Raw genomic sequence first — 20,222 nt, forward strand, 5'->3', positions numbered from 1 at the left:
CCTGACTTCAGGACAAGTGCTAATAATCTTTCTCCTAAGAATGAGGAAAGCTCTCCACTGGAGAATGCCCCGGCTGACGCAGCTGGCGCCGCGGCTCCCCGTGCCTGAGCAGCTCCCCGTGTCACCCCCGCCATCTGCTCCTCTCCTCAGGCCATCACCCTCTGTAACGAACCAGCCCAGCTGCCCCGGTGGCCATGTTCACAGCTGGCTAATGGATGGAGCTGAGCAATAACCACAGACAGATGCCAGCACAACGTGGGGCGGCGGGCGGGCGGCGATGGCGATGGGGAAGGGGCTCCCAGCGGTGGCTGAAGCGGCACTGCTGCCGCACGCGAAGCCACAGGCTCGCTGCAAGCGCAAACCAAGCGAGGCGAGGCAGGCTGCTGCCCCTTCGTCCTGCTCCGGACCCACAGCGACCAGCAGCCGTGGGGCCGGGTAAGGACGATCCAGTCGCGTGTTTTTGTGATTCCCTCCTTGCAGCTGGCTCGGATATGCTCGTTGTACCCTGCCCGGCACAAAGCCAGCACAGACAGCCCCTCCTGAACCACGAATAGTTGGGATTAGCAAACCGAAATCGGCTCGATCGCTCTGTCGGGAGGGACGATCAGAGGACGAGGGGCGATACTTCCCACTTGTGCTAGCGGTGGACTGTTAGAGGCTCTCAAGTTGTCTGGAAACCCCAGCCTCCGGCCAAGCACCCACGCCGGCCCGCAGGCCCTGGCGCTGCCCCCCGCCCCGGCACGGCGCACCTGCACCGCCCGCCCGACCCCCGCGGCGGGCAGGGCCGGGCCGGGCCGGGCTGGGCCGGGCCGCGGTGCCACCTCCCCCTCCCGCCCCCTCCGCTTCAGCCCCCAGCCCGGGCGGGCTATAAGAAGCGGCGGCGGCGGGGCCGCGCCGCCCATGCTGGCGGCGGGAGGCCGGGGCAGTAGCCGGAGCAGCAGTAGGGCACCTCCGCCATGAAATCGCCTCAGGCCCAGCGGCCGGCGGGTCAAGGTGGGAGCGGCGGGCTGAGGGGGCGCGGTGGGACCCGTTCACCTTCCCCCCGCCGGGGTGGGGGGCTCGGGAGGGCGCGGGTATGGGGGTCGGGCGGGGCGGCGGGTCTCCCCTCACAGCGCGGGGGTCCGGAGGCGGGCGGCGCCCGGCGGGCCCTCACGCTGCTGCCGCCGCCCGGCAGCGCTGGGGGAGGACGGCGGCGGGGGCCTGGCGGAGGCGCTGGGGGAGTTCGACGCGGTGCTGGCGGAGTTCTCCTGCCCCGCCGGCCGGCGCCGCTTCCACTACGGCGAGCACCTGGAGCGCATGAAGCGGCGGAGCAGCGCCAGCGTCAGCGACGGCAGCGGCCTCAGCGACTCGGAGAGTGAGTGTCCGTCGGTCCGGCCGCCTGTCCCGTCCCGGGGCGTGGGGTGGGGGGGTGTCAAAAGCGGGTGTTTGAACAAGCGCGTCCCCCTCCTTGAGAGAGGCGGGGATCACCAAGCGAGAAACCCGGCTTTGCTTTTTGTTTGGTTTTTTTTTTTTTTTTTTTTTTTTTAAATCCCCGCGCTTTCCTTTACTTTCCGCGTTAGAAGCGGCAAGGATGCGAAGCCTGGCCCCGCTGGTTTCGTCCTCCCGGCGCTGAAGAGCGGGGGCGGGCGGGCGAGGGTCGCTGGAGGGAAGCCGCACCGGGGTCGGCTCCTCAGCAGGTGAGGCCGAAAAACTCGCTGCCGGAGGAGGCCGAGCTGCCAGCCCGGGGCTGAAGCACCGGGGCATCCCGGCGGCTTAAAAAGAAGATAGGTGTCTCTTAGGTTAACAGGGACCGTATCTCCGGAGCTGAAGTATCAGCCGAGAGAGAGTGAACTGAAGCGTGCTTTCCAGACGAGATTGAAACTCATCCAGCTTTCTGATTTAGCGTTACCACTGTTTTTCAGAGGCGATAATCTAAGGCTAACTTGCACCCAGGTACACTGGACGTATGCAGACGGTGCATGCAGAACATTGCACAGGAGGGGTAGGAAGCAGATACTGACTCATGACCTGCTTTGAGCAAGAAAACATAGAATTGGAACTAAGCTTTTTTTCTAGTTAACTTGGAAAAGAGTTTTACCCCTCTTATTTTTTTGCTAGTCAGGGAGAGAAAACATCCTTCCTCTTCCAGACAGCGAGGCTGGAAACTGCTGTTCTCCTCGGGAGCAGTAGACTCAAGGGCTACTTTGCCAGAAGTTCTGGTAAAAACAAGTTATACCCAGGGTTTTTTTAGTTCCTAAATTGTACAGGCAGTTGCAAGAAGCTTATCTGTTTTTCAGTTACTTAAAATAAAATTGCTTCTTTAATTTCTGTTGTGCGTCTTTAGCAGTTCAGTGATTTACCACACAGTTCTGTTGACTTAGCGCTAAAACACTCATATAATCTTCCTAGTGCTTAAGCTGTGAGAGCATAGCTTCTCCATATTATCAGAGCCCTTTATTTCATCATCATGCTTAGGATTCATTTCATTTTATTGACAGGTAATGTTTTACCTGCCCTGAACCTGGATATGTTGCCTAGCAGTACCTTTGAGGCTTTTTTCTTCTGCAGTCGGTGGAGGTGTGTGGATCCAGGTGCTGCTCTGTTTCATAATGTAGTGGGTGAACCACTCCTTGCAAGTATCTGTTTCCCTCTGAGGGAGGTTTAGAAACGCACGCCTGATTTAGGCTGGACACTAGCTTTTTGGGTGGCTGAGGGTGTGTAAGGTGAGGTCTGGCTTTACTGAGTCAAACTGATGAAATATGTGAGCTGTATTGTAAATTAAGTCTACTATTAACTGCAATAACACAGCCCCAGTGTTACTGATTCTTGTGCAGTGTTCAGTATTGTAATATATTAACCTCTCTTAGATTAGATTAGACTTAGATTTTCTATCTAGTGAAATAAGCTACTGTTGAGAAAACAAGAAAAAAAAAATGAAAACAGTGTCAAGAACTTATTCTTCTTGCATGGACAGACTTCTGTAGTTGCTTAGCATATATGCTGTGGTTCAGAAAATTTAAATCTTCAACAGTGCTTAAAATAGCTGTTTTAGGATGGACAGGAAGGTGGTGTTCTCTGATAGAGCAGGAGGCCTGGTGAGAAACAGCATGCTCATACAAATTGGCAGACCAGATCTTCAGGAAGATCTGGGAAATAAAAAATCAGTGTGAGAAATCTGCACTGATTTAGGCTGAAGACATTAACAGGATAACAGGATAAACAGGGTTTGGCTCTATATAAAGTCCTCAAGGATCTTGAATGGGGAACTTGTCAAGCTCCTAAATCCCATCCTGTGCTGGGGTTCCTCCCTTGGTGATGCATCATGTGAAAGGTGTCTCTGGAGAAATCATAAGTCAGTCTTGTGGAAACTGGCATATACTGGACCAGGAGGCGCACTAAGAGTAACCTGTTGGCATCCAACAGCGTCAAGTGTATGATGATAGGTTTAAGGGAAGGGAAATGGAAAATTAGCTTGCTCTCCTTGTTTCTCAGAACAGGCCCAGTAAAACTCTTATTCCTAAAGGCATCATTCAGTGCAGACAAATTCTTATTTTGAAGTTATAGTAGGATTGGAGAGGAGTTGCAGATTTATGAAGAGCTCTTTTTATAAAACAAGCTCCAGTGTCTGATGTAATACTGCTACACTCCCTACATCTATTTTAAGAATAGAATACTTACCCAGGCTCTTCCTGTTCAAACTCAAGGGTTTTTTTCTTTCCCCGCTAGGTTCACATTTCCTTTGGTCTCTATCATTTAGTGCAAATGTAGTGCTGAATTCATGATCTCACTTTTCCCAAGGTAAAACATCTTAGGTTAAACATCACTGCAGGATCAAGGAGAAACTGGGATGAAAGAGCAAATTCTGACAACACGAATTTCTTTTGCGTTGCAACAGATTCCAGCAGTGTTATCTACAGACAGTTTGAATGATCCTCTTGTTCATGAAGACTCTTTACGTCTTTGCAAAATCTTGTTATCCAGTGCCAAGATTGTTCCAAGTACACTTTGTCATGTATGTACAGAACAGTTCAGACTATCATATTTTAGTGCTATCTGTTCTTGTTCGTTGGTTAATCTAATCCTCCTAACTAATGTGGTGTGGCTGAAGGTTAGGTGTATGTGTCTTTTGGCCACTCCTGCAGTGGTATCTTTTGAGTCTAGGGTGGGACTGTAAGGGGAGGTAGCATTTTAAACTGTTGCAACTGTTTGTTTTGAGGCCCCTGAATCAGTCTTGAATTCAACTTTACGAGAAGCCAGTAACCAGTATGAAGTGGTCATACTGAAACAATACTGTTTTGTAGTAGGGTAAGGAAAGCCTTTCCTTTCCTGGGGCTTCTGCCATGAGGGTGAGCCCATTTAATTTAACAGAAATACTTACAGAAGATTTTTATCAATGTAGTTAACCCTGCAAATACTGCTTTTAACCTTAAAATCTACTCTTGAGAGACCTAGCTCCAAAAGTACTAACTGAAATTCTTATATTGCGTATTTCAGGCTCTTAAGAAAAAATAAGAATTTGAAGATGCTGCTGTGGAAAATGGGCATGATAGTACTTGGCTTTCTCACATCTTGTCCTGTGATATGACTAAATGATCTTTGGACAAGGTCTGTCTTGGCCGTGGTTAAGTATTGTACATAACACAATGGACTCTAGACCTTACAGTAATAGAAGGGCTCACATGTGCAGATGTTCATGATGATCTTGGTACTTGGCCCACAAGTATTACATTAACTACAGCAACTGATTGGGTCAGTGCTGGAAATCATGATGCAACTGGTGAGCTACTCCAACAAACATTCTTGAGTTGCTGGACTGTGAGTGAGTACCAATTATGTTTCAGCTTGATGTATTTAACTGAATCAAAGTATAACAGCTTCGTACTTTAGGGTATTAATTACGCTGAAACTTCTAAGTTGAGGGATACCTTCTAACTCTTTGCTATTTACAGCATATGTTGGTTGTGATAAAACAGGATTTGTGTTAGAGAATGCTCTGTTGGCAAAAGCCACTAGTGTAGGTGCAGCTCTATTGACGAGCTCTTACAGATATCGTTTGCTGCTTGTGTGTTGGAATAAGCTTGCAAAGAAAAGTGCAGGCTCGCCTGTGTAAATAGTATGTCCAGTCAGTGCATTGTGCTAGTACAGTATATGGCAATGTCGGGACACCCTTCCAAGTTTAGGCTTAGGATAATGAATAGAAAGTTGGACTTCATGAGAGGTTATGAAGGGAAGTGCTTTAACATTTCTTGTGCCAAAGCTATAACAACACCAAAAAACTAAACGGTAATCTGTTGTGCTGTCAGAAATGTTTCACGAAATGTTTCACACTTCTAGCTCCAGATGTGTTTTCTTGAGACAGGTTCAGCTTCCACCCTCTTTGTTAAAAGCATTGCAAAATAAACGTATTGATTCAATTCTTGCACTCATACAGCCTGCAGTGTATCTTCATAGTTATTTTTAGGAGTATGTAAATGCTTTCTGATAAATACTTCTTAGCTTTTAAACACAACAAAAGACCTTGAGTGCATCTAGAACTCTGAATTTTATAACTTCAAAATCAAACAGGTGCAGGTTTACTAAGGGGTTGCACAATATCCATTAGCACCTAGTGCCTGGTGTAGTGCAAGCATTCATGTTTACATGCCATGGATGTCTCTGTGTGGTTGTGCTAATGCCTCCGCTATCTAGAGACGGAGCATAAGCCACTGTTAATATTGCAGCACTCATCCTGAAAAGCCTGCTTACATTTGCAATCTTTTGTAGAGAAGGTATAGAAAAAGGCAACAGAAATGACTTAAGAAATAAAATAGTTTCCAAATGACCAAATAGACTGGGACTGTCAGCCCAAAGGAGAGATGGCTTGGATGGGGACAAGCTAGTCTTCCAGAAAATCCTGAGTGACATTAGGAAAGTGACTGCTACCTCACCCAGTATGAGGAAATCAAATCAAATCAAATCAGCATGTTTCAAGGAAATAAGAGGAGCTATTTCTTCTCATGATGTATTGTTAAACTGTAAAATGTGTTGCCTTAAGGTATCGTGGATGTTAAAAGTTTACATACTCAAAAACTAACTAGATAAAAATCACGATGGGAGGGATGGGGCCATTGGGGACTGCTGTGGGCTAAGATGCTACTGCTGTCTTAGGAAAGATTGATCTGTGCATCTCTAGAACTTGGTAGAGTCTCTCTTGAAACTATCAGCGTATGGCTGCACCACTCTTAAACTCTTCTGTAGGCTTCTGCTATGGGAGATAGAATGTGGGGTAGGTGAGCCTTTGGTCTTAGCAGCAAATCGCAGTCTTGTATGATGAAGGGGAAAACACTTTAGGTAGATTGTTTTTGCGAACTTCTAATGGCCTGTCTCCAACAAGAAGGCAATACAATATTCATAATGAAAAAATGAAGCAAGACTCTCATGGAGAAATAACCTTTTATGAAATCATCTGAGAAATAATGTTTTATTAAATTACTGATACATTCAAAAGGAACAAACCCCAGAAGTTTCAGGTGTATAGGCTTCTCTCCAGGTATTTCAATTTAATGAGAAATGTGCTTTTTTTAAGATTTCCTGTTCTTACCTCTCCAGCATACCTATTTCTCTTACGCTTCAGAAAGGAAGCATTAGTAAAGGGGAAAGCTGGAGTTGGAAACACTGCCTCACAGATAGTAGGTGTGGTGAGGAAGTGGAAAGGTAAGCGTTGTATCTAATGAGAAGGCATGCTTGTACATATGAATTTCAGGCTTCCTAGATAACTTCCTTGTAACTATGTGACTTGAAATCTTTGAAATCATGAAGCCTGGACGTGTAGATAGGGAAAAGGTGTCATTTTTGTGTCAGTGTTGTAACAGATGTTTGTTAGCTAGGCAAAAAAACACAAAAAATAAACAGTGCAGCCAAGTGTAAGTGTGATAATAATTATGATAATAATCACACTGTCCTTGAGGGCTGCAGCATACATGTTATGAAACAAGCTCTTTGCATCGTGAATATTTCTCACTTCTACTGTTGGCATTAGAAATTCCTGATTTTATCTTTTTTATTATTTTAGCAAGTAGGCTGTGTTCTGACTAGAAATGAGTTGTGCAGTCTGTTCATTAAATACTGAACTATGGTTTTATAATAAATTCATGGCTTGTAGAAACTTAAGTGGAATTTTAGACCTCTCCTCTGAAAACTTTAGGGCTGTGATTTATTTTTTTCCTCTAAAACTTTCCTCACTGAAAACTGCAGTAAAAATTTTACTCACTCCAGTGCTCTTTAAAATTGTATCCTAAACTATGGTACTAGAAAGAGCATAATATTAAAGAAGTCAGGCAGCTGAACTTTTCCGTTGTCTGTTCTAAATGAAAAGGTTAGGTTTTCCTCCTTCAGTTAATTACCGCCCAGAACCTTTCAATTGCTCATTTCATGGGGACATTCTATATTTACATGGTATTGCCGTGGTTTTTCTTTGTGGTTTAGCCATATACTGGAACAGCAAAGGTCAATACTAACTACGGATTACTTTGCCAAAGTAAAATACACCCATATTTATTCCAACCCCCTAATTTTGCAGCTATTGGTTTAGTTTGACTCATGTAAATCAACTCAGCAGCTTAACTCTCAGATTTTAAGGCCTTTTTTTTAAAGAGACAGTTTGAGTCATTTTTTAAAACAGGCAAAGGGGCATAGTTTATATATGTGCACAGACAGTAGAATCAAAATACAAAGTGAAATATAAGTCACGAATGATGGATAAACTTGCACTGCAGTGGAGAGGAGGGGCTGGATGAGGAAGGACAGCAGCGATGAGAGATCCTTGGTTCAGCCTCTGGTCATTGGGTTGCGGGGGATGTTGTATTTGTGTGGCAGTGGAAGCCTTCCAAGGGCCATTATTGGAGGTGAATGAGCAGATCTTGGCTGTGGCAGCGGGTAGAGAGCAAGGACTGAAGTGTCCTTTTCCCAGAGCTTTCTGCCCTGCAGCCACGCTCTGCCAAAGCGGATATTTTTGTGCGATGGATATCACAACTCTTATTTTTAACAGTACATTGTTTTCAGCAGTTATAATGACCTTGATAGCGGAGTCAATGCATTCCTCCTTCCATCACCAGAATTTCTGCTGCTTGGTGGCATGTGTGAGCCGAAGCCAGTAGCTAAAGTATTTTTTTGCTTTTTGAGGAAGATAAATGTTGATATGTTCCTGAAACTAATATTACAACCCATCAGAAGATAACACTGTTTCGTGAAAACATTTCACCTTTTGAAACTGGACAAAAAACATTCAGATACTTAAAGCAACAGTTCTGTCTTATTTTCTCTTTGCCCAGTTGTAAACATTTCCCAGCATAAGGTGTGTGGAAGCCAGCATGAAATAACATTTTCTGGTTTCAATACATTGCAAGTTGGCCAGTCAGTACTTTCAACTGCTTATAGAAGGAACACGGAGAGAAAACCACAAAAAGAGGCCAAGGTGACTGCTAGCTCAGATGTGTACATGGATATAAATAAAAAGAATTGTGTGAATAGTTTGCAATCAATTTGGCTTATTAAAGCTTTTGTAATTTGAGTTGCCTTCACAAGCATTCACAAAAAGAACTTTTTATTCCAGCTATATATAAGATCAACTGGAGCTTTGAATTTGGTGTGCAAGGAGGATTGGTTTGTAATATAAATTCCCAGCATCGCTACATTTGGTATCTGGATACTAGTAACATAGACTCCACATTAAAAATACACTCAGTTTTGTAACTGTTGTTCTCTGGATTATTTTTTATTAATTCAACTAGCTCTAAAACCTTTAAAATATGAAATCATTTGAAAGTTCTTGTTCTGTTCTTTTCAAATACATTACCTGGACAGTGTTTTATCTTTGGTCTTGTCTGTCAGCGTTTCAATGAGATGTGCTCTTGGCTACAGGACTGTTTGTGTTTGTGTGAGGTGTTAAGAATTATTTGGCTTTTTTGTAATGGTAGGGGTTTTGTCCTGAACAGCTAGATTTTTCCATTCTAACTTTCTTGGTCACTAAGGTTTGCATCTCGGCTGAAAAGAAATGTGGTTCTAGTAGAAACCTGGTCTGTAAGCTGATTTCAGGAGGAAGTTTGCAATACCTTTAACTGTTACTTTCAGTCCATTAATGTACAGGGTTCATATTCTGTAGTACAACACTGGTGACACACATCATTGCAGAGCAGTGTCAGATTCAGCCCCCCCCCCCCCCCAACTGCTCTTTATGTTTTTAGGAGCTACTTTTAAAATAGCTTATTTTTCTGTTTTTCTATCTAAAATTATCTCAATTTTGCATTGTATTCCTCAAATCTTTCTTATATCTGAAGCTTCAAGTAGATGGGTTTTGATCTGCTCAGGTTTAGAGAGGAGAACAGGTACTTACGAGTGAAGACAAAGAAATGACAATAAAAAGCTCGCATGAAGAAGCATACCCCTCTTTCTAAACAAGAAATACCAAGCAGTGGCTGATTTGGGCAAGCAGTAGTCCCAGGTAACAGATGTCATTCACATCATCGCTCACGTTTGCGCAGTCCTGCAGGTAGCATGTGCATTGGCTGGAATAGGATCTGAGCTGATTGCAGAGCGAACTGTGAAAGATAGCAGTACTGTGGTGGGCCAACGTGCATGTGGAAGAGGAAAATACTCCAGGCTGAAGCTTCTCACACAAGCCTCTTCAGTGTGTATTGCAACAGAGGTAGGCTTGGAAGCTAGCACAGAAGAAAGGACTAGACAATCAGCCTACGGCTGAGGAAACATCTGATAGACTTAGTAGATGCAGTTGTCCTGTCTGGTCTGATTTCCACTGTACCTGTGTACTCCTGTAGAAGGTGGTTTTATGCTGGTAAGGGCTGCAGGCTAGAGGAGATGGGGTGCAGACACATGCTCTTCTTCCCAAAGACAGGTGAAACTTATGGTAGAGGAGTAGTCAGCTGGGGGATGGTCCCTACGTTTGATATCTGCAAAAATTGTGGCAGTGGTCAGTGAAGGTGTAGATGTGCAGATCTTGGCAAGGCGAGCTGTGGTCCTGCCCCTTTTGCTAATTCAGCAAGACACCCTTAATTTAACTAAGGCAGTCATCTCGTGGCTTAGCAAATGGGACAGGTGTCCAAGGCAGTGTGACAATTCTGACTTGGTTGGACTTAATGCAGTGTAACCACCTCCTAGGCTGGGGCTCCAAGGACAAATGCTACATGTGCCACAGGTAGGTGAAATTGTTGGCCTCGCTGTCAAGCAGTGGTAGTCACCACCCCATATAATGAGACATAAGTTTATTTCCTAGGAAATGTGCCAAATAAATGGAGACCGTTGCCATATTCATATTACAATGGTTTCTTTTTGTAGAACTACTGTTTTCAGGTCACTGGCTGAAAACTGCAGGAACCAGCAGTTTTAGTGTCTCTAACACAATGACAATTCCTTCCTTCCAGTGGAGCCATGACTAATACTTTGTGTGCACTGTGCATTGTGGAACTCTTTTTATGAAAAGGGCAAGATGAAGATACTTTTTTGATACTTTGGAAACTTAAGGCCTTGTCTAAAATCCCAAAACATCAGAATGATACTGGAACCTTTCCCATTGCTTTCCATGGCATATAAAAGCTTTCTCTGAAAGACCACCTAAAATAAGATTGCAGAACATCATCTTATGTACAGATTTACTGCTTTGTGAACTCCAGGGAGTTACAGAATAAAAGAAAATTAAAAGATGCCATACAATTTATCTAGAACACAAGACCTAATGCAGCAGAGTATGGAGAAATTGGGTGAGTTTGCTTCAGGGATGAGGACAACACTGAATATATTCTCCGTTCTGGGGGACTGTTCTTGTCCTGAAGCTCTTTATTCAGCTTTTTTAATAGCTTTTGAAAAAATCAGGTAAACAGAATTTCCCAGAATATTGTGAATCAGGCAGGTCATACCAGGCCTAATTTAGTGGATGTGGGATAATGGCCATTCCTGTAATATTTTCCAAATGGTGCTGACTGCAGGGAAAGCTGACACTTGCCTTACTGGGGGGTGAGGATTGGGCCTAGGACTGCTTGCTTTTTAACAGTAGATGTGGGAACAACAGCCTTCACGCAATAAATGATATATTTGTCCCTCTGGCTTTAAAGTCTGTAAATTTGAGTTGTACAGATGTTGAAGCACAGGTAGGAAATGTCCCATTTCTCTCTTTTAATTCTATTGCAAAATTGCAGCAGTTGTTAATTTTACTTTATAATGTAACTCTTTTTACAGGTGCAGATTCACTCTACAGAAATAGTTTCAGCCTCAGTGATGAAAAGCTTAACTCTCCAACAGCATCTACTCCAAGCTTGCCATCTCCATCAGTAACTCCATGTAAAGGTAAACTTAATTTTAACTGCTGACGTTTCTTCCTAATTCTCAACCATACAGGCTTCTTTCTGTGAGCCAGGATTCACATGCATGCGTTGACTCTTTTTTAAAATGACAACAAAACTAAGGGCTTACTGTTAAGCACACTATAGATGCAAGTATTGTGTTGATGACAAACAGCAATAGCACACTGCATCCACACTTCTTCACAGGTGACCCAGCAACTCTTTCGATTCTGAAACACCAAACTATATTAGAGTTCTTTGGTTGATCAGGAATTGTGGTACTCCTTACAGAATACTTCAGAATTAACTTGTGTTACTGAAGCAACCAGTAGCTTAAATGTCCCATGTATATACAGAAATACTTAGCCTGAATGCAGGGGTTCGGTAGGTGACTCCTCCGAAGCTATATGCTGCCATTCAAGTTAACACAATTAGTCAGATCTATCTAGACCTTGCACTGCTGATACAACCCATGTATTAGTAATTTCTTCCTCATTTGTAGCTATGCTGTTTCAAAGTGGCTTCTGTCTTGCAGCTCATCTAACTCCCCAGGAGCTTGTTTCATTCAGGTTAACTTAGATTAGATTAACTCCAGAGTAGACATATCAATAAATGAACAATCATACATATGTACTACACGGTGCTTTCATTACAACTAGTCTTCTCAGATGCATGCTCAAGAGCTTTTCACGCTTTCATGTCTTTTCCAGAGTGACCAGTCACAAAAGACAAGTTAAATGCTTTATTTCTGATTAGCATGATACTAGGGAGAAATAATGAGTAATAGTTAATAAGAAGCAGCAAAAAAGAGTTCAGTTAAACTGGGAGGGAATACTTGGCAAGGAATTACACTAGAGGTCAATACACTCTTCCTGATGAGAAGACAAAAAGACAAAAATAGAGTTGCAATGGGCTTGGAATAGACCACAGGAATGAGATAAGGAAGCCACTTGCAGTAGAACTAGATTGAATGGAACCAGTGGTGTTCTCAGGCATGGAAGTTTAGGTGGATGTTTGGATCCAAATTTATAGTGTATGGACCAAGATCAAAGGATCTGATATCACAGCAAGACAGTGACACTGACATGATTTAAGAGGCTTAGATTTGGGTGGGACTGGGAGCTAACTGGGTGGGGCTTGATTAGGGCCATGAATGCAATATCTAAACACATGCAATAAGGCAGACTCCCACAGTAGCAGGGACACAGATTAGTTGACATACAGTTAACAGAGGATTGCTTTGCTTCTGTCAAATGGAAAACTGTAAAAACTAGAATTTTAATTCAGTCTCCCCTGTTTTCTAAGAATGCATTTGGACATTGTAGCAACCCTATTGAACTTCCCTGAAAATAATCCACAGCATGTTTGATACCATGAAAATGATTTGGGGGATTGTGTGGTTCCAGTGTTTCTTTTGGCTGGAGAAATATGTCTTGTCTAAGCAGTATTGACTGTCTCTTATTTTTCAGCAAAGCTTGGAGACACAAAAGAACTGGAAGACTTCATTGCTGATCTTGACAGGACACTAGCAAGTAAGTAGATTTTTATAAGTAGGCTGCATCTCACTTGGTACCGTCAAAGAGTGATGAAAGCCAATGTATGGGGGGAGGGAGAAGGGAAGGGTAGCAGTAGTTTTATATAACATGGCTTCATTTTAGTTTGCTAGTCCTGTGGATCATTATGTGGATAAGAAGGTAAAATAGACTAAATTCTGGTCTTTCCCTGAATGCTGAAGGCGTGCAGTTTAGCTTGTGTGACGAACACTGTACTCAGAGAACCTGCGTTCCCACCTCTGAGGCAGCTGCAATTCACCTCTCCTTGGCAGTGTATAGATCAAGTAAACATCACTTTCTTAAATACTCAAAACCCAGCTAAGAAGTGGGGTTTTGTTTCTTCATTATAAAGCTAAGTAACTGGAGGAGTAACTGTAGGTGAGGGAAACCTTTTTATTCTAGACTTTGCTTTATGAAAGAATTAAGGAGCAGATATCTATTGACTTAGATTAAATGTCAAAATCCTGTTTGTTCTTGTCTTTAGCAGGAATGGAATTTAGATCACTTTTTCTGTCACTATCTAGAAATTGTATTTACCAGTTACAGTACTAGGTTCTTCATTATGATTTTTAATGAAAAACAACAAAAACAAGAAAACGCCCTCCTATTCTCAACCATGGACTCTGCCTGTTCTTTCTGCTTCTTCCTGTGCTCTTATCAACATGATACTGTTTGGGTTTTTTTGTATGGAACCAGACTATAGAGCCTAAAACAACCAATTGTAGGACTATACCTAAGTAGCAGCATGAACAAAACCCCCCTAATAAACTATGAACTGAGAGTTTCTTGTATTCATTAGGTGTTTTCCCTTCCCTGTAATTCTCGAAGCCTTGGCCATCTGCCTTGGACTTAACTCAAGACAGCTGCCCTTATGAGCTTCCTACTTCCCTGTCGTCTTACTTGTGTCTTAATCCTGGTTTCACTTCTCTTACTTAAAATAGATCTCTAGTTTCCTGACTTCTGTCATGGACACACGCTTGAGCTAACTCCATCTTTACCACTGAAACCTCATTGACTGATTGCTCTTCTGAAAAACTTAAGTGTTTGAAGGTTTTGTAGAACGATGAAACCTCCAAACCACCCGATATTTACATTGCTGTATCTTGCACAGCCATACTGCAGCTAACTCTTAAGGGGCTGCCTATAGTATATTGGTTTCATTGTCCCCTTGCAAGGCACATCTAAGGTGAAGCCAGGGATTGCCACCTGCTGTAGTGGTTTTTGGTTTTGTTTTCTTTCCTCCCAACTAAGCAAATCTCTGGTTATTTCAGCAGTCTCGTTTATACAGTGTCGCTTGTCTTAGTGATACGCTATCTTTATCATACATGGATATTCTGAGGAAAAAGTCCCAACTTCCATCTGATATTTATCATCGCGTTTTTAAGGAGTTGTATTTATATGCTTGAAGTTACACATAAGTTTGTACACATGTCGTTTCAAGCCTAATGCACTCATTAGAACAGTAATTGCCTTAAATTTTACACACTAACCTTTTGGCTCTTGTGTTAATTAGAAAAAGGCATAATTTTGGCCTGTCAGGCAGTCTGGCAAGCTGGGCATAGATGGGGTGTCTGGTATGTCAACAACATGCAATCTTATTTAATATAGAACTTAATGATCTTGTTTTGTATTTCCAGGTATGTGAAATGAATCTTTGGCATTGTGCTTGCCTATGAATGTCCTCTGAAGGATAAGTGACATCAGTCACTGAACTGCTGCCCTTGTCTGATAACTTTCCTACCCCAGATATTCACCTTCTGAACATAACCTTTGTAAACTCCTACAAGTATTTAACTGGCAACATCAGTTTTGTTACTTTGCAGCAGATGGAATAGGATAACTTAAGTGTTACAGCTGTATTTTGCTTTAAAATATAGCTTGAATTTTAATTTAAAGTTGCTTTTATGAAAATATATTTGTAATTTTATATAGTGGAGAACTTTTAATGCTTTTTTCCATTATAATATATTTTTGTATGCAAATAAACCCTGAACTGGAATCCAGATGTCTGAAAGCTTCATGTGAACATGCGAACTCTGAAACATAAGTACAAATTAAGCTCTTCTTGAAAACATCAAGCTTTAAAATATCTGATAAGGGTGTATTTCCTGTTAGGCAAAATGTGTGATGCTGGCTTCACGTGGAACTTCATATTTGTCTTTTCAAATTTCTTACATAGTACAAAATTCTTATTTAAAACTAACACAATTAGGGAAGTAATAAAATTGGTCAAACTGTTACTTCACATTTGCTTTAATACAAATGAAATAACACTGACTTAGTACAGATTTGAACAAATAACACCTATTTCAAACCTTCTGTAAAAGCTGGCTTTAAAATTGCATACCATTCTACATGAAGTACTAATTGGGAGGTCAGACATTTAGGCCCATGGGTTTAAAGGTATGGAGATCCTGTAGCACTGAGAAAATACTTAAGTGTCTGGATGTTTCTGATACCAGACCCTTAGGTCCAAAACAGTCTGCCACTCTAAAAAGACTTGCTGGTCATCAGGGTTATGCTGAAAGAATGGAAGCGGAACCTGTGTTTTTACAAGGAACCTGATTCTTTCCAGATGCGTTAGGCACCGGAGATGTGATTATGTGAGCTCTCCTCCAGCTGCTGCAGGCATTACACTGGGCTCTGCTGTCTGAGCTGCTCATGCGCTTGCTTCGCTAATCTGTTCAGACCAACTGAGCTGGGCTTGTTTGAACTCCAGGTCTTATTTTGACCAAAGCAGGCTAGTGAGGAGTTGTGTGACTGGTTCAGATGTTGTGCCCCTTTGGTCTGTTGTCATCTTTGAGTGTATCTGTGTCTGGAGAAGGATGTGTCTGCCTGTGGCACAGCTACCAGCCAGCTGCTTAGGGACCTTAAAGGGATGAATTGGGACCCATCTTCTGCAGCTAGGGGGAAGTCTACTGTGTATTTGCTAATGGGAACACCATGAGGATGATGCAAATCCATTTCCCTGCTTTGGCTTTTCTAAAAATGGACCAAAACATTTGGATCTTGTTAAGCACCATATGATTTTTCCAGTTTTACTCATTGGTAAGAAAATGAAGTTCTGAACTGGGTATGTTTTAATCGGTCTGAAACAACCTTGAGGTGGTTGTGTAGGGTTTTTTCCTTCTTTTGGGCAGAAGGGCAGTGGAAGATGGTGGAGTATTTTTCTGAAGAGGAAAAACGCCCTTCAACGTTTCCTACCATAGATTCAGGTGGTAAATTGTGACTTAGAACAGAAATGGAGTGAACTGATTTAGGAGGGTGAAGTTTCACATTGCTCTAGGTGAACTGTGAAGTCTGTGAAGGAGGGTGGGATGGTTGAAGTTTGAGACAGTGATGTGCTGCTGCATGCTCTGGGACCTTCTCAGAGGCTCCTGCACAGCAGGAAACCCATTTTGAGCAGCAAGGTAGGCTTATTCTTGCAAAGCCAGAGCGCAAGGGAAGTTCACTGCTACTACGCAATATATACACAGGAGCAAATCCTCCTTTTGGCTGCCTCTGTGAAACGGAGAGGGAAGCCTGGCCGTTCTCCCCGGTCCCAGATGCAAAGGGATGTGTTGCTGCGCACAGCCAGAGAGGGAGATTCCCTTGGCTGGTGTAGGACATGTTGTTATGTGGGGAGGGAGAGGCACTGGGCCTTTCAGTAGAAGCTGAGGGAAGGGGAACCAGGAGAGCGGAGACAAGCTCGTGCTTTTTTTTAAAGAAGCATCGTTAGCATAAGGCATGTTATTAAAGCTGCTTGAATAGCAGCAGCAGTTTTGTCTGGCTTGCGTTTTAACGCTCTGGTAGGGTGAACGATGGAGTGGTGGTGCATGGTGGGTGTTACTGTCCCGAAGGCAGACTGCCCTGACTAAGTGTGTGTTAAATAAGCCACGAGTTTCAGAGGAGGCCGTCTCAAGCGATGGCGGGGTATGGGGGAGATGGACGGCTGTTTGTTCCTCCATTCCTCGGATTGGATTGTTTGAGGCGTTGGGCCTGAAGTTTCCACTTTCTCTCTGCACATTCAGTTGTTGCTTGATCCCATTGAACACTGGGCCTATAATCAGTAGTTAAAGTTGGATGTCTTCCTTTCTAGAGTGATATCACCAAATGAGTACAGTACTTCGGAATGGCAATAATTTGTCCTTACAGACAACCGATTTTGAAGATTTTTCCAGTATAAGCAAGGGTTTAAAGCAAGGCGTGTTCCTCATTTTGTGTAATGTCATTTGGGGATGGAGTTGGGCATTAAGTCACCATCTGTTTGGGTTTTTTAATCTTATTTATGCATGAACAGGTGGAGACTTCTGCTTGCTTATACAGCAGTTCTGGAGATCATCAGCTGCAAAATCTGGGAGTGTCTTCTGCAGAGCTGTTGATCTGAATTCCCTCCGGTATGTTATGCTCAATTTTGAACGTCTTGCTGTGTCAGAAGGAAGGCACTAACGTAGATCTCATTTCACTGGAGTATGCTTATGACTTAAGTTCATCGTCTAATTACATATGGCACTGAAAAATGCATTGCTGAGAAAAGTTCCTGCGATACTTTATCCCTAGTGAGCATTGCTGGAGGCTGCGCTGTCCTTATGGACCAGCCTGACTTTTTAATCCTTGTTTTGACCTCTCTCTTGTGCTGTGATGCCGAATTTGGATTCAGAAGGGAGTCTCAACCCTGTCGTGCCAACACCACCCATCCAGAAATGGAAACAAGGAGCTTAGACTAAGCAGATGTATTACCGCAGCTTAACGTGTGTAAGGTGAGGTGCAACAGTTATTTGCACGTATGCTCTTTACCTATTGTAAATTCAAGGTTAAATGGATTAGTTTAAACCTCCATCACTGAGGCTTGAGCTAATGTGTCTTATCTTGGGTTTGCTATTGACTCTGTGTGTCCTGGGTGCTGTCGCCCAGGCTCAGCTGATACGTGATAACTCATTAAGCCTGGCAATGTGCTCGATTTTCTGAGCCCTTAAAGAGAGAGAAGAGCCAAAGGAGGGATTATTTTTTTTTTTTTCCTGGCTGCATGTGTGCCTGTAGCCCCTATTGATGCACTGACAGCCAGGTGAGATTTTGGGCGGGAGGAAAACGGTTGCGTTGGCAGTGACGGAGCCTGCTTCTAGGGAAGGGCTCAACCCCTGCTGGCTCCTACGGCCTGTTGTGCCGCTGCCTTCCCCCCTCCTTCGTTACTGGTATTTGCTTTGCAGTACACGCTGGGCGTGGAACTGATTTTCAGCAGGGTTGCCTAATGCAAAGGATCAGAGAGAGGGCGAGAAACCATGTTCACAGCTTCACAGATTCATTTAAGCCTTGGTGTCCGTGGATGCTTGCAAAGAGGAAACCCACACAGAGTGCTTCTGCCTGCTGGGAAACATTCGTGTTTGCAAACACAGATTTTTTTAGTTCGTATCATTAATTGTTGCTTTTAGATCATTGTCCAGCTGCTTCACACCCTGCGTGAAGTGAAAAGAATTCACCAGTGGGAAAGGTCCACCCAGCGTGGGTCTCTGTAGAGGAAAGCAGATGGAGTTCATCCTGGATGCTGTTCAGCTCAGATGGACCCGGTTGACCATCCGAGAGGTGTTTGCACCACACCGGAGCCCATCTTACGTGAGATTTCATTTATCTGAAGGTGCCTAAATGTGCCAGACATGACATCTGCTAGACTGCTGGAGAGAAACTTCCAACATTGTGATGCCTGGAAGCAAAGCAAATATCATAAAGCCAATATGACGGCAGCAGCTCTTGAACTAAATCCAGCTCTGCATACTAACGGCACGAACTCCATATTCTCAACAGGGAAAACTCCTGTTTTCTATGTTACTTTTGACATTACTGACTTCATTGCAGCCTGGCTAACAGCTCTAGCTGTCTAAATAACTTCACAATAATGTAAGATGATCCTGGCTGCTATATCTCATCGGCTCAGAGTTGTAAACCAGATCTTTCCAAGGTCCTTTTCTTTCTTACAGATTCGAAGTGATCAGTTAAATGCTGTAGATTGGCTTGTGGGATTAAAATAGGTCAGTCAATACAAAGGGACGCTAATGCTTTGGTTGCTTTTGCTCTTTCACATCTATGTTTTGGAAACTAAAATATTTGTCAGTTCAGCTCTTAAAAACTACAGACTAGAGGCCTGTGCCTCTGTTCTCCCAAGGCATGCAGAGCTCACTGGCTTCTCTGGGAGGCTTGGGGATGCTTAAATGGGCTTCAAACTGGAAGTGAGCATTGCCTCCTCCATAGTGTATGGCTGTGCTTGGTTTCAGCTGGGATAGAGTTAACTTTCGTCTTGGTAGCCGGTATGGGGCTGTGTTTTGGGTTTAGGATGAGAAAAATGTCGATGATACACTGATGTTTTGGTTCTTGCTAAGTAGTGCTAAGCTGTTGCTAAATAGTTGCTAAGTGGCGCTCACACTGGTCAAGGACTTTTCAGCTTCCCCTGCTCTGCCGGGTGCGCAAGAATCTGGGAGGGGGCACAGCTGGGGGAGTGCTGACCCAGACTGGCCAAAGGGCTATTCCATACCATATGACGTCATGCTCAGTATATAAACTGGGGGAAGAAGAAGGAAGGGGGGGGGACATTGGGTGTGATGGCGTTTGTCTTGCCGAGTAACCGTTACGCGTGATGGAGCCCTGCTTTCCTGGGGGTGGCTGAGCACCCGCCTGCCCATGGGAAGTAGTGAATGAACTCCTTGCTTTTCTTTGCTTGTGCGCACAGCTTTTGCTTTACCTATTTAACTGTTCTAATTTATTTTACTTCAATTATTAAACTGTTCTTATCTCAACCCATGAGTTTTCTCCCTTTTACCCTTCTGATTCTCTCCCCCATCCCACTGGTGGGGAGTGAGCGAGCGGCTGCGTGGTGCTTAGTTGCTGGCTGGGGTTAAACCACGACAGGCTCTAATACTGACCACCATCCTTCCATTCTGTTTATAATGTATTTCAGATCAGTATTTCTAATTAAGAACATTGCCCTTGTCTCAAAAAAACAAATAACGGTATTTTGGTATATATGCAGTCTTCACATTTCAAAAAAAAAAAAAAAATCTTGCTAGCGTGTGAAATCAGGTCAGGACCGATCCCACCTGACTTAGGTACTTAGATAACTGAAGTTAAGATGTTGCCCTTGGCTCCTTCAATAGCCATTACAAGGAGAGGGAGACTGAATTATCCCCTGATGATGTTCCTTTGCCACAGCAAATATTGCAAAAGACTGCCGATAAGCAGGCTTTTCACTTGGGCTTCTTAATCTACTGCCTGAAGAAAAGTGTATGGGTTGAAATAAATCTGCCTACAACCGGCCTTAGAGTGTAACAGTTTGCGGGGCTGGAAGAGCAGAGGCAAAGCTACCCGACTAGCCAGGGTGACCTGTTTTGGGGCT

At 43.6% G+C, this 20,222-nt stretch overlaps 1 protein-coding gene across 3 annotated transcripts; it reads left to right on the forward strand.

The window, feature by feature from the left end:
* Nucleotides 1–843: 843 nt before the first annotated feature.
* RGCC (regulator of cell cycle) lies at nucleotides 844–19,353 on the forward strand. Of its 3 annotated transcripts, XM_087759031.1 has the most exons (7): nucleotides 844–993; nucleotides 1,175–1,354; nucleotides 11,206–11,313; nucleotides 12,779–12,841; nucleotides 17,142–17,238; nucleotides 17,502–17,601; nucleotides 18,271–19,353. In XM_087759031.1, the coding sequence occupies exons 1-6, from the start codon at nucleotides 957–959 to the stop codon at nucleotides 17,566–17,568; spliced, it is 552 nt and encodes a 183-aa protein (XP_087615157.1). In that variant the 5' UTR covers nucleotides 844–956; the 3' UTR covers nucleotides 17,569–17,601; nucleotides 18,271–19,353. The 3 variants fall into 3 exon arrangements, with proteins under 3 accessions (XP_087615157.1, XP_087615158.1, XP_087615159.1); XM_087759033.1 differs by lacking the exon at nucleotides 1,175–1,354 and having other exon boundaries at nucleotides 858–993; nucleotides 18,271–18,451; XM_087759032.1 differs by lacking the exons at nucleotides 17,142–17,238; nucleotides 17,502–17,601; nucleotides 18,271–19,353 and adding an exon at nucleotides 14,500–14,865 and having other exon boundaries at nucleotides 845–993.
* The last annotated feature ends 869 nt before the right edge of the window (nucleotides 19,354–20,222 follow it).

The sequence above is a fragment of the Nipponia nippon genome, unplaced genomic scaffold (assembly GCF_047370975.1).
Source record: "Nipponia nippon isolate SJK-2023a ecotype South Korea unplaced genomic scaffold, ASM4737097v1 scaffold_2, whole genome shotgun sequence".
Taxonomy (NCBI): Eukaryota; Metazoa; Chordata; class Aves; order Pelecaniformes; family Threskiornithidae; genus Nipponia; species Nipponia nippon.